At 49.5% G+C, this 14,663-nt stretch overlaps 1 protein-coding gene across 1 annotated transcript in view; it reads right to left on the bottom strand.

Moving 5' to 3' along the window:
- LOC102014954 overlaps positions 1-14,663 on the bottom strand; it is a 74,723-nt gene that overhangs the window by 25,923 nt on the left and 34,137 nt on the right. Inside the window, exons 3-5 of the mRNA XM_013508942.1 lie at positions 7,965-8,215; positions 7,743-7,876; positions 5,396-5,460 (exon numbers count right to left, since the gene is read on the bottom strand). Coding sequence (XP_013364396.1) covers positions 5,396-5,460; positions 7,743-7,876; positions 7,965-8,215 — 450 coding nt within the window. The remainder of the gene's footprint in view (positions 1-5,395; positions 5,461-7,742; positions 7,877-7,964; positions 8,216-14,663) is intronic.

The following is a 14,663-nucleotide window of genomic DNA, read 5'->3' as shown; positions in this document are numbered from 1 at the left end:
CATGTTTGTGGCTCTGGATTGACTCCAGCATCTTCTTACTGAGCTCTGTCCCAAAGTATCTTTTTAAAATTTTATTTAGAGTCAGAGTCTCATTACTTTGTCAAGTTGCCCATGCTGGGCTCAAATTTTGAGATCCTCCTGCCTCAGTCCCAGAGAGCTGGGCTTATAGGCGTGCAGCACCACAGGCAGTGTATTTTTCTGTCTTAGGCATCTACCAGGCCTGGTGTGTCACAGCGTACTCCAGTTTCAGCAACACCAAATCCCAAATCCTGGAGCACTCCAGACACGTTTGTACCTGCCTTAGGCTGTGAGCTAGCTATTCCTTTTGCCTGATGTCTCCCTGGGTCATTTTGTTTTTCCTCTAAAACCATGTGCAAGTGTGCAAGGCTCACAGAGGCAGCCACATCTAGCACATCTGCCCAGTTCCCTCCTCACTACCATTCAGCTCAACTCAGCCCAAAGTCAGTGTAGAGTTGGAAGCCAACCACGCTGTGAAGGATGTGACCTGGGTCCCACAGGCTGAGGGCTCAGGGTCTCAACACCTACCCAGCATTGCAGGTTGATCAGAAGCTTCCATTGTCATCTGCCCTTCTGACCCACAAGCCATCAATCTGTTTGTCCATCCCAGGCCCAGACATGTTAGCCTGGCTCACAGAATATGGGGAGACCCTGCACTTTCTGATGTATTATTTAATAAAGTGCAGGTGAAGAGGTACAGCTGAGAGCACAGTGACATGGTCCAGGGTGAGTCCACGAGGGTCACTGCACAGGCTGGGGTTGCTGTCCCCATGGAGCTGGGTTGGGCCTTTAGCCCCCTGTGGACCCTGAGTGTCTTCTGATGCCCCATCACGTGGGCCTGACTGGCTCCTGACTCCATCTGCAGCCCTGTCCCCCCAGAGGATAGGGAAGACGGGGAACCCCGGCCCATCTTGCTGTGCTCCCTGAGAGTCTCCTCATCATTGAAATATGCTCCTGGTGTCACTGCTCTGTGTGGGGACCTGCTTCAGAGAGAAGGCGACTGCATGAGATGACAGGCACCAGCCTTACCCGCAAGCTGTGTGGAGATAAGGAAAGTTTTTCTTGTTTTTCCCTTTAATATTTTCCTTTGTGTTGGGATCCCATGGTCTAGTATATGTGTAGTCAGGGACCTTTATTATCATATTCTGCATTCATTAGGCTGCTATGGTCACATTTGCTTGCAATTTTACCCTGGATCTCACCACCATTTTTCTCTTCTGCTTTCAGGGCTGTTTGCTCAACTCCTTCGTACTTATTCATGTGGGTCCGTGCTGTGGTGATGATGGAAATAGAACTAAAACAACAGCATGAATGTACGGGCAAGGGCTTTAGTTATGAGTAAGAGAAGATGGTCAGGGTGTTAGCTTGAGTCACTGACAAAGATCAAGTGGGTCCTCTGACAAGGAGAGTAGGAGGAGCCAGGGCAGAGGTTTCCACTGGAGAAAGGCCAGTGGCTGCGGGTGTGAAGACCAGGTCATCCTGGCACATGGGGGTGCTATGGGCTGGGATCCTGCGGATACTCACCTCAATCATGGCTTCTTCAGTCGGGTTGAAATCTTATGATCTGAGGGCCAGTTTGATTTGCATGGGATGAGTGTCTTCTCTTGGGGTGGTCCCAGTCAGAGGAGGCTGTTAACCAAGGTGACCTTCACTTTAGGCCTGGAGATTTTCTCAGCATAGTTGACATCCTGGAAAATGTCTTATCCTGTTGTCCTAAACCTTCAAGCTCTTCGAGCTAAGCTGAGTAGGGTTAGGGTTAAGAAATCTTATTGTGTCAGCTTTTTGACAGCTGTGTCCTGACTGAGAGATGTGCCTCTATGCACAGGTGAGAAGGGCAAGACTCAGAGTCTCACAAAGCAAGGACTCAGCTTTCTCTTCCTTTCTGCCACCTGTTGTGCTTCTGGAGGCCCGAGTGAGGAGTCATCCATTTTAGTAAAAGCCACTTTGTAGTCCTAGACTGTCCCTGAAGAAAACAAGGATCATGGTTTTGCTGAGTCACAAATTAAGAACTGAGGGGTTTGTTTCTTCCCTGTCCCTTGGGTCTCCATATCAGTCTCTTTCTGCTTCCCAAGTATCTCCACAAATCCACTGAAGTACCTGCTTTCCTCTCTCTCTCTCTCTCTCTCTCTCTCTCTCGCTCTCTCTGAGTAATTTCTTCTAACACATCTTGCATTTCACCAATATTCTCTTCAGCTTTGTCCATGCGTCTTATCGCTTTTTGAGAGTTTAAAACCATAGTTTTACAATGATATTTTTAATTTTAAATGTAATGTTTTCTCTTTTATTCAGATTTTCTGTTCATTCCTGAAAGCATGTTGTGAATTCTAGGTCAAATTTGTTCGTACTCCTCTAATGCTCTCTCTTTGTTTTCTTCTTTCCCTCTGGTGTTGCAAGTCACAATGCACATAAAACCGTGCAACTGTGTATGTGTGATGAATCCTTTATGCCACTTTTCTGAATTTAACAGTTACTTACCTGAGCTGTGCTTTATTCTGAATACAACAGTTCTTCTCTTGACTACTTTAAAGCCCAAATCTGCCAATTATCCTGCTCACATGCAGCTCTGATGATTTTCCTGATCCTTCATCCACTCATTTTTGGCTTTCTGGCAGTGTGAACACCTATATCAGAATTGTGAATGAATTTCTCCCACAGATATGTGCTTCTTATTTTGTCCAGAAAGTGTGGCTACCATGACCCTGCGGTGCCCCAGGCCAGCTCCACCCATGTGTGCCAGAATGTCCAGTTCTGCCTTCACTCCTGCCCCAGTCTCCTCCTCCTGGTGGCAGCACCAGCTCCCTGGACAGATGCACTGTCTTGGCTGATCTTCCTCTTGTTCTGATCTTTTGAGCTTGAGGCTCCTGCAGCTTTCCCCTGTCATCAGGTTGCATGATCTAGAACCTACACTGCAAGTTCTTCATTCAGGCCACAGACCCCACACCCAGGGTTTTTGAGTCAACCTTGAGATTTGGAACACCAGGCTCAGAGCCTCAGGCTTTATGCTCCTGATGGTCTAGTCTGGGCTCCCAGCTGCAGTCACAAAAAGTCCAGCCCCAGACTGCACACTGTAGGGTGCATCTGGAAAATGAAACACTAAGTGAGAGACTGGAGGAGGCTCCTGGGGTCCACACGATGAAGTCAGACACCCTCAGAGAGGTAGTGAAGCTCTGGACATGCCTTCCTATGGATGTCACCTACACTTGTCACAGAGATGTGCACATTGTTTATGACAGAGAGTATCTGTATTGTTCAGTTGTGCATTTATATGGATAGAAGTCATGTGGCTATGTTAACACTGTTTTTTAACTCTTCTATAGCCTCATTCTGTTAACAACTGTGGTTGCATATGTACTGCAGAATTTACTACCAGTGATGTTTACTATGTTCATGATACGGAACAACCATCGTCATTGTTCATTTCATGACAGTTTAGTCATCCCTAAAGGAAACCCTGTTCAGATCAGGTGTCACCCCATTCTCTTGTCCTCCCAGTGCCAGGAAATGATGAATCTGCTGTCCCCATGGATTTGCCAGTCTGGATAGTCCATATTGATGGAATCTACAACATGTGGCTTTTCATGGGTGATTGTTTTCACGTAATACCATGTGCTGAAGGCTTGATCTGTGTTCAGTGTTTCATTCTTTTTTATGAATGTTGCTGAATATTCCATTGTATGATGATGTCACAATTATTGATCTAATTTCCTGGTTTGGGCTGTGGGGTTGTTTCAGTATTACCATGGAAAAGACTCCCATGAACGTTACATGTATATATTCTATGTAGGTTAAGCCTTATAGCACATACATCATGTATACAGCATATAAGTTCTTATATTTTCATATTTACTCAGGAGTGTGATTTCTGGGCAATGGGGACCCATATCTTCTTTATTCCCAATTGCCGATCTGGGAGACTAACCTTACATGACTTTGTAAATGTCTCCACTTCTTGCCTCTCATATTCAGGTCTTCTATGCACTTGATTCCTGCAGTAGTATCAGGAGTAGTCTACCAGCCCAGCATCATGTATTTCTGCATGAATATACAATTATCCAACAAGAGTATTTGCCATGCAAGGAAGCATTTGGAAGGCTGTTGTAGACAGCCCATGCTACTTAAATAGTTGCAGCAGGTCTGTGAGTGGCCCAAATCTGTGCCTGCTGATTGGTTGAAATTGAGTTCTATGATTGGTCCAGATTTGACCCAGCTGATTGCTGTGAATTCAAGCCTTCCAATCTCTCCAAATTGAGGCCCATGATTGGCCCAAATTTGGGCTTGTTGATGGCTCCAAATTGGTCCTCATTCCAGTCCCTGATCTGAGAACACTTCTTGGTCCCAATTCAGTTTTACTGCTAAGTTTAAATTCAAGGTTAAGGTGGTGAGATTAGATACATGCTGGACTGGTTCAGGCACACACAGTCATTGCGGCTGTCCTGGTGGCAGTTCCAGGTTACATCAAGCGCAGATGCTGCAGCTGGGTTCACAGGTGCCACGTCTCCACAAGTATGGCCAGGAGAATACTGTTCAACATGCATTAGGGCTCGCTGTGTCCTCAACTTATTGAGGGCCAGGGATAACGGGCCTGAGCCCACTGATCCCTTCCTCAGGAGAGGTGGTTTCCTGGCACTTCTTCAGAGGTGGCAGCAGCATTTGGGGAGGTGGGAGTGGGACAGTGGCATTGTGGGTGACAACCTTGTGGCACCTTGTGTCATGCTGGCCCAGAGAGCAGCTATGAAGTAACCTTCGAGTTGACAGCAGCACACGGAGGCAGGCGGTCTCGGTGCACCCAGGGGGACCAAGGGGGAGCAAAGGGAAACAAGGGAGCATGGGAGGACGGCTGTTGGCCAGGCCCTTTTCTGGCCATCAGGGGAGAAGGAGGAGAGGCAGGGGCTTCTCCTTTCTCTCACCACTCGAGAACTGTGCACATTTATAAACCCCGGCATGGCTACCCCAGGGAGTCTGGATGGAAGCCTGCTGCACTACAGAACTGTGCCACTCTGTCCTCTGTGCCCAGTGTGGGAAAGCCAGGCTGGACATATTCTGTTGATGCCCAAGCCCACTGGAGGCGAGGTCTGTCATTCCCGTGCCCCGTGTGTTCCACCCCGGCCTGAGGCCTCAGCCTCCCTCCCTGAGCTCTGCCTCACTCCTCACTCTCCCTACCTTGGTTGCATCCTCTCTCGGTTCCTCTTTGCTGAGCTCGGCCATACCCTGTTCAGGGCACCTACGTGTCTGTTGGTACCTGTGTCTGTCTCTCTCTCCCTCTGCCACTCTCATTAGCTGGGTTCCCCTCCCCTGTCCTTGGCCCTCACTTTTCAAACGTGGCTGGAATGTTCCTCCTGCCTCCCTCTCCACCCCGCTGCTGAACTTTTTGTCTCACATCTCTGTCCCCACAGGCCCAGGAATGAGCATTCTATCACACAACTCATCCTGCTCTGCAGCATCCTGGGGAGCAAAGAGAGGAGAAAGGAAAGTATGAGCATTGTTTGCGTCAGAATCTCCAAATGTATTATCTTCCCTTACTCAGCGCAGGGCACCATGATGCCCCTGCTCTATTTCCCACAGCCAAGCACGTGGATTGTGCTGTTTGACATCACAGAAGCTGAGGTGCGAGTGTGCACATGCATGTGCATGAATGTGTGTGAAACTGTGAGTGTGTGCCATTCTCATGTGTATTCATTTGTGCCAGGAGATCTGACCCTTTTGTATTTTGCATAGTTTTAAATGTTTGACTTGTATTTCTTTATCAACCACATTTTTAGCTCACTAATTTTTTATTGGTATATGTCTGCAATAGAAATAATGACATTAGTTTTGTGGAGATGGCACCTGTGTGTGTGTGTTTGTGTGTGTATGTGTAATTTTTCACCTTCTTTCTCTTTCTCTCTCCTCACCCTCATGTGCTGTCTCCCCTCTATTGTCTATTATCTCTCATTTATCATCACCCCAGAAGTTAGTGCTTTAGCTGTATTCTTTCTGTTTTCAAGTCATTGTATTCTTTTTAAATAATAACATTTTTAGAAATATTTTTATATTCATGAACTGCAAATGGTTCTTTTTGCGTACTGAATGTCTCTGCTCTCTTTGTATTTGCCCAACACATCTTTGTGAGGACAGTTTGTATTCTTAAAGGTTTTGCTTCTACTTTTTGTCAGTTCTCCTCCTTCTAGCACAACTTGTCTTGTTCCTCCTCCTTCTCCTCATGCCTCCATTCCTCTGATCTGACCCAGCTTATGCCTGCGGGTCATATCTACCCCTATGTTACCTTCAGCTTTCTCAAACACTGTCACTACTGCGAGCGGTTAAATGCTAGATTCTCACTTGATCCACTTGTCCTGGTCCCTGAAGCATCATTGCAGCCATTCTGAACTCATAACTTTAGGCACAGAACTTGTCCCTGGGTAGCTGTTTGCCATGTAATTAGGAGCAAGTACATTGGTATCCCTACCACATAGCAGCTGTCCCAGGAACACAAGGATGTCACAACATCTTAAAGTACGTAGCACCTTTTTGCACTTGATAACTCCACTTTCAGTCTTAATAAAACTAAACAAGAAAGGCATATTTCATCTCAATATATTGGTATAGAAGATTCAATGAAATTCAACAGCTATTTATAACACATGGAGCCTAAGAACAGGTTTGGAAGGTGCTGTTGAATTCTTGGTGGTAGCACCACCCATGGTTATGAGGTCCTCATAGTTTTCCTTATCCACTGTTTGAATTTGCAGAGGTTGGTGTAGATGCCTGGAACTCCAGGTCGGCCACAGGGAGGGTGTCCCCAGGAGACAAGGCCCTGCAGGACCCCATTGCAGACCAGGGGGCCTCCAGAGTCTGACTGTTGAGGGAAGAGAAGAGCAAGTTAGGGCGGGTGTTGAGGAGGATGGAGGGAGACACACACAGGAAGCCAGAAGCACAAAGAGGCAAAGGCAGAGGGAGAGATCAGGAGAAACACACAGGACAGTAACTGGAGGGCAGCATTGAGATCTGGAGAGAGAAGCAGCACAGATAGAGCCAGCAGGGCCCAGAGACACTTGCGGTAGAGAAGGCAGAGGTGATGGGGAGGCAAACCGAGACCCTGGTGAAACCCCAAGACAGAGAAGACACAGAGACCCGAAGGCCAACTGCAGGGACCTGCCTTTAAGAAACCAAGCACTCAAACCATAGCTTGTAGGCAGGCAAGGACCGTCCTGCCTCTGAACCGCCAACTCTCCCTCCCAGGCCTTGGAAAGTTCCCCTGAGGAGCTCCACCCCTGCCTGCATCTCCTTTTCCAGCCTTGGCTGAGTTTCACTTGGAGGGTGAGAGTGGGCATGGACTTGGGGGCTGGGGAGCTGTTGGCATTGAGTATGGAGTTGTGCGAGGCAGTGGGGCTGTGGATCCTGAATGCAGTGAACCAGTCTGTTCTTACAGCTGTGCTCCTTCTCCCTGGACCATCCCAGTGTCCCTCCCGGGCGTCTCTCCATCCCTCCTCTCAACATCTGGACTCTGCATCTCTCTGCCAGCTGCTTACTTCCATCTGGCTCTCCATGCCTGTCTCTATGGCTGCTTTACCCTGTGTCTCCTTGTTGTCTTTCTTACATCCCAGGGCCTTCTCTCTGTTTCTTTTTGGATCTGTGTCTCCCTGAGGCTCTCTGAGTCCCCTCATTCCTGCATGACCTTATGTGTTCTGTGGGTTTTGCACCCCATCTCCACTTTAAATCCCTGTGTCCCTGTCCCAGTCTCTTACCGGGCAAGAGTCCCTGTGGTCCAAACCACCAGCGCAGAACATACTGTCACCATAGGATTTCGGATACACAGCTTTACAGCACTCTTCTGATACTATTGGAATATACGCACACTGCAGAGTCTCAGGGAACTGGCCTGAAAGAAAAGACACAGGGTCAGAAACACTCCTGGGCAGACAGCCACAGGTATTTGTGAGTCCAGAGATAGGGACAACAAAACTCACCATCCAATAGGCGACCCCAGCCAGAAATGGAGCACACGGTTCCAGTTTCCGGACATTTGGTGGCAACGTGGATGGGCTGGATGGTCTCTGATAACTCAACAGGTTTGCTCAGCTTGACAAGCATGAGATCATAGTCTCTCCAAGGTGGGGTGTAGTATGGGTGCTGCACGGAGAAATTGGCCTCAATCATCTGGCTGCCTGGTTCATCCCATTGTTGAATTCTGTGCAGGCCCAGCCGAACGGTGTAGGACCTGAGGGCAGTGAAAGTCAGTACCATAGTAACAAATCCTTTCTTCAGGCCAAACTCCAGTGCAGGCCCACATCCCATACTAGCCTCTCCCTGGACTCATCCTCAATGTCAGTCCTTTTGGAGACCACTAGAAAGTGGCTCTGAGCAGAATTTCATATTCACCAATTGGCTTTCCATGTTTACTGGTGAGTTGTCTGAAGCTTAGGAACCCTGTCTGGGGATGGGCAGTGGACTCATAGTAAGTAAACCTCTATGAGTCACTGGTCAGCGCTGAGGCCTGTATTGGCCTGTGCAGCTGTGACTCCTCCAAGGACAAGATAAGGGCCACAGCTGAGGACGTTTGGCTCCAAAACAATTAACTGCAAGGGGCCTGCAGCTGCAGGCTCCACACTCCTACAATAAACACCAACCTAAACAAGGTAGTTCTCCTGATTGACATAATTTACTATTGGGAAAATTCCCCCAAGGTCCTGCTAGATTTCCATGTTTTTAGAGCATCCTCCTCCTTTGTTTGAAAACCAAATAAATTCGGGCTGCCCAGAGAAGTTTTTTTCTAAACCCAGAGAATATCTAAGGTGTAAGAGAGTTAGATCCTCCTGGGGCCCTGAAATCATTTCAGTTATCTCATTTATTTAAGACTTCTCTGACCACTTGCTTGGGAGATTGCGGGCCTGATCAACCTGCAAAAACTAAGGTTTTTTTAACGTGATAAGGTCCATCCCCATTCCCATCCCAACTTCCACCCCGCCCAGACCCATCCCTTGTGCTAGCCTCATCCTCACATTGACAGCATCCAAATCCCATTCTCATCCCCACCCCTAACTTCACCCCAGATCCCATCTATTAGGGTTGAGGTAAGAGAAGCATTGTCTAAGGTGTTAATTGAGGGAGCCACTAAGGTAGAATAAGCAACATGAATAGTGGTTCAGTGTAATAGTTTAAAATTCAAAATTAATGCAACCTATCCTCGATGCAAACATATCAGAAATTGAAGGAAAGGCAGCATTTGAAATGCACTTTGCCCTTGCCCCACACCAGCAGGATCCTGTTTATTTCAAATGTGGATATTTTGTTCATCATGGATGATTGCATTGTATTAATTTGTTTAAAATAAGGCATTAAGTAATTTCTCCTGATGGGTGAGCTTTTGCCTCTTCTCTTCCTATACCCTGAGCTGCAGCCAAGTGCATACCTCTGTCCCCATCCACCTGGCTCTGTCCTCACCTGTCTCCCTCGCCTTGCCCCAGGGCCCTTACACCTGGTGACAAGAGGTCCCTTCTCCACACTATCTGGCTCCTAGAGGCTGAATGAGATCCAAGCCTGCCTCTCTCAAGCCATCTCCTCCTCTACACTTTCATACCCGGGTCAATCCCAGGGTGCACGAGGTTACTCTTCCAAGCAAAGACGTGACTGCTCCTCTAGCCTGGGGAAGTGGATCTCCCAGCCAGGCCAAACCTTGACTGTAGCTCCAGCCTTGCTCCTGGCCTAGTGCTTCAAAGTCTCAGCCCTGGTCATGTACAGCCTCTGGTGCTAGAGCTCACTCCTTGGTGCAGCCACTCTGCAGTGTTGGAACCCCACCGTGGGCCAAGACTCGCCCTCTCTGCTCAAACCCACCCTGGGCCCTGCCCCTCACTGCAGTGCAGTTTCAGACCCTAAGCCCTGCCCACCACGCCCCATCCAAGAGAAGACCCAACCTGGCCCACCCTGTGTAGCCCTCTCCCTGCAGCCCACAGTCACCACCATCTGCACTTGCTCACCTCCTCCAGCAGTGTGCAGCTGACAGCACCCACTGCCGACGCACCAGGACTCCGGAGCAGTGCAGATAGCCATTGTAGAACAGGGCCACCTGCCAGGGCCGTGAGTGTGGAATGCACTCACAGCCATCAGAGACGCGTTTTCTGATCTGGTGCAGGTGTTCACCGAAGTGACTGCAGTGTTCGTTGGGAGGAATCTCAGCTTCTGCGGGCAGGATGAGCACACAGTGGATCCAGTGGGTGGGTGGGGTCTGGTGGGATCCAGTAATGGATCCGGTAGGGGATGGGAGGATCAGGGTTACGAAAGCATGGGTTATATCAGGAGGGACAAGCAGGGACAAGGTCTCGGCTCCACCTCTGGGACTCAAACAGGACAGTTCCAAGGCCAGAACCCTCCTCTGAGCCTGAGGCTTCATGCTGTGTTCCACCACCTGGGTGGCATAGACCCAGTGTCACCACACAGGCGCCCTTCCCCAGGAGGAATCTCTGTGCCAAGCAGAGGACAGAGGCCACTGCACCTCGGATTCTGTCTGCTGGACACACAGAGTGGACAGACAGGCACCGAGAAGAGTCCCTCAGGGAACACTTGTAATCCTGCCTGGACCCCAGCCTTCTGCAGGGCCACCTCGCCAGGGGCTCAGGAGTGGTGACCGCCACAGGGAAGGGAGCAGCTGCCACACATCTCTGCCAGCTGGGGCAGGAGGCCCATGTACAGTGCTGTCCCTCTGCTAATTACAGCTAACATCTGGATACTCCCCTATGGGCTGAAGTCTGGGGAGGATGTGGGTTTATACTATAGTATAAACTATATACAGCTTTTAAATTACTGTGGGAGGTGGGGATACTGAGGCACACAGACATTAGAACTTTGCCAGGTAAGAAGTAGCAGAGCTGGGCTCTGAATCTAGTCGCTGTCTCTCTACAAGCTGTGTTTCTACCCTGGTGCCATGCAGACCCCCAGGGGTCCTATGGGTGGGGCAGAATTGCACATTTTGGGTGCTCACAGGTTAGCACACACCCCAAACTCAGATACCTGCAGCTGTGTAGATGATGCATCCCAGGAAACAGAGCCAGAGGACTTCTGCTGTGGGCCCCATGTCAGCACCTGTGGGGGAGAAGACCCTGTATGTAACTCCTGGGCCTCCCACACCATTCCAGGAGCAGTTAGAAAGGACCCAGTGGAGCCTAGACTCCGAAATCCTGGCTGAGGATCACTAACAGAGGGCAGAGTTTTCCACCCTGTACCCTGCTGATATTTATCCATGCTGTGCTGGGGATGGACACAGGACACCCCTGTTCCCCAAGACACAGAGCCATCCCTTTGCACGCTGATGACTGGTGGCTGGTGAGCCTTTGTGCAGGGCTCTGCCTTCTGTACTGTAGGGTGTTTTATACCCTGTGCCAGCTGCTGTGCGTCCTCCCCTGTAGGGACAAGCAAAAAGCCCATTCATCATCCAGGTCCTGGGAGAAGACAGTGTGAGCTCTGCCTGTGAGGACAGAGGAGGCAGGGAGACTGAGAAACGAGGGGCAGTTAGGGACAGAGTCAGAGACGCTGAGACTGAGGCTGAACCCTGGAGCAGGGAAGATGGGGCCCAGATACAGAAGTCTCATGGTCATGAAGCTGAAAGAAACTGAGGCGGAAATCAAGGTACTCTCAGCGCAGTTTCAGGCGCAGCACTGTGCCAGGCATCACATGAACATGAGACACGCAGTGACTCAGTTTCATAGCCATCTCCGGTGCCAGGTCCTGATATGATCCCTATTCCACGGAGGGTGCAGACACAGACAGGCTGAGTAACCAGTGGAGAGGGCACTAGAGTCTGTGCTCTTAAAACCTCACTGGGACTGGGCACGGTGGCACTGCCTGTAATCCCAGTGCTCTGGAGGCAGGAGGATCTCAAAGCCCTGGCTGTACTCTGAGTCAAAGCGATGCTGGAAGGCGGAGAGGGAGACACACACCCAGAGGGACAGAGACAAGAAAGTGGCAGAAATTCAAAGGGTGGAAAGTACAGAGCAAGCCTTGTGCTGGGAGACTGCAGGGTTGTTCACCTGGCTTCAGCTCCTGGGGCTCAGGGCTCGGCTGTCCTGTGTGGGCTGTGATCTGTGGGCTGCTGACTCTCAGAGCCTTGGTAGGTCTTATAAGGATTGGGATGGGGGCTGGCCTGCCCTAGGGTTGCTGGAACATTAGAGCCTGAAGGCAGAAATATTAGAGTCCCAACCTGTCACCTCTCTGGATGCATGGCCCGTGGTTGTCCTGATTCCAATCTGATGAGGGCCCAGGGAGCAGGTCTCTGGGCCATGAGGAAGGAGGGAAGTGTAGGGTGGGACCCTGCAGGAGGGGCTGCCTTTGTCCAGTCTCTCAACCTCTCTGTCTCTCAGTTCTGATGCCTCCAATCCACTGCTCTTTGCTTCCCTTACCCTTCTTATCTCATGAACTTTCTGGTTTGGATTCTTTGCCTTGAAACTCTTTCCTGTATTTTAAATCTACATTAAATTAAGCAAACTTACATGGAATGAAGACAATCTGTGTCTCTCTGTGTGTGTGGCCCTGGATGGAGTTCAGCATCTTTTAACTGAGCTCCATCCCAAGCATCTTTGTTAAATTTGAGGGTCAAAGTTTCATTACTTCATCAACTTGCCCATGCTGGGCTCAAACTTGAGATCCTCCTGCCTCAGGTTCCCAGAGTGCTGGGCTTACAGGTGTGCAGCACCACAGCCAGTGTATTTTTCTCTCCTAGGCATCTACCAGGCCTGGTGTGGCACACCGTACTCCAATTTCAGCCACATCAAATCCCAAATGTTTGAACACCCCAGGCAGGTTGGTACCAGCCTTAGGCTGTGAGCTAGCTATTCCTTTTGCCTGATGTCTCCCTGGGTCATTTTCTTTCTCCTCTAAAACCATGTGCAAGTGTGCAGGGCTCCCAGTGGCAGCCACATCTCACACACCCGCTGAGCCCCTCCTCAGTTCCATTGATCTCAACTCAGTCCCAGCTCAGTGCAGAGTTGGAAGCGGAGCGCGCTGTGAAGAATGTGACCCGGACCCTGCAGGCGGAGGGCTCAGGGCCTCAACACTGGCCCAGCCTGGCAGGCTGATTAGAAGCCCCCATTGTCACCTGCCCTTCTGACCTGTGAGCCAAAAATGTGTTTCTCCATCTCAGGCCCAGGCATCTGTTAGCTTGGCTCACAGAACATGGGGAGACTCTGGTACTTTCTGGTGCATTATTTAATAAAGGACAGGTGAGAAGGTACAGCTGATAGTCCATGGTCGAGTTCCAAGATGAGTCCAGGAGGGTCACTGCACAGGCTGGGGCTGCTGTCCCTACAGAGCTGGGCTGGGCCTTTTCCCCACTGTGGACCCCAAGTGTTTTCTGAGGCCCCATTACATGGACCTGATGAGCTCTTGAGTGCATCTGCAGCCCTGTCCCCCTCAGAGGACGGGGCCAGGCCGGAGTTCTCACCATGGCCCATCTTGTTATGCTCCGTGAGAGTCTCCTCATCATTCAGATATGCTCCTGCTGTCACTGTTGTGTGTGGGGACTTGCTTTAGAGATAACAGGACAGCATGAGATGACAGGCACCAGCCTTACCCACAAGCTGTGAGGAAATAAGGAAGTTTTTTTCTATTTTTCATTTACTATCTTCTCTTTTTTGGGCATACCATGGCTTGTTATATGTGTAGTCAAGTACCTTTATTATCATACTTTGCATCCATTAGGCTCCTATGGTCACATTTACCTGCAGTTTTACCCTGGATCTCAGCACTGTTTTCCTCTTCTGCTTGCAGGGCTGTTGCTCCACTCCCTAGTACTCGCTCATGTGGGTCCTTGCTGTGGTGATGATGGAAATAGAACTAAAACAACAGCATGAATGTCCGGGCGAGGGCTTTAGTTATGAGTAAGAGAAGATGGTCAGGGCATTAGCTTGAGGCACTGACAAACATCATGTGGATCCTCTGACAAAGGACAGTAGGAGCAGCCAGGGCAGAGGCTTCCACTGGATTAAGGGCAGTGGCTGCACGTCTGAAGAGCAGTTCATCCTGGCACATGGGGGTGCTACGTGCCGGAGTCCTGCTGCCCCTGATCTCAATCATGGCTTCTTCAGTCGGGTTGAAGCGCTGTGACCTGAGGGACAGGTTGATATGCATGGGATGACTGTCTTCTCTTGGGGTGGTCCCAGTCAGAGGAGGCTGTTAACCGAGGTGACGTTAACTTTAGGGGCCTGGAGATTTTCTCAGCATAGTTGACATCCTGGAAAATGTCTTATCCTGGTGTCCTAAGTCTTCAAGTGGTATGAGCTAAGCTGGGCAGATTGAGGGCTAAGAAACCTTGCTGTGTCTGCTTTTCAAAAGCTGTGCCCTGACTGAGGGACGTGCCTCTATGCACAGGTAAGAAGGGCGTGACTCAGAGTCTCACAGAGCAAAGGTCGAGCTTTGTCTTCCTTTTCTGTACCTGTTGTGCTTCTGGAGGCCCGAGTGAGGAGTCATCCATTTTAGTAAAAGCCACTTTCTTTTTTTTTTTTTTTAAATTATTTTAAAAATAAAAGGTGAAAAATACTAACAGACAGACAACATTTTACAAAATAGCAAAGGATCAGTACAGACAGTACAGAGTTACAAACAGAGTGGTAAGGAATTAACAATGCTTGTTGTATTACATATTGATATCTTCAAAGTGGTTTCTCATGAAAACAGATATA

This window comes from Chinchilla lanigera, unplaced genomic scaffold (genome assembly GCF_000276665.1).
Source record: "Chinchilla lanigera isolate Chin_1 unplaced genomic scaffold, ChiLan1.0 scaffold00158, whole genome shotgun sequence".
NCBI classification, from domain to species: Eukaryota; Metazoa; Chordata; class Mammalia; order Rodentia; family Chinchillidae; genus Chinchilla; species Chinchilla lanigera.
Note: the sequence above shows the minus strand (reverse complement) of the source record. Positions and strands in the feature narration are given on the sequence as shown.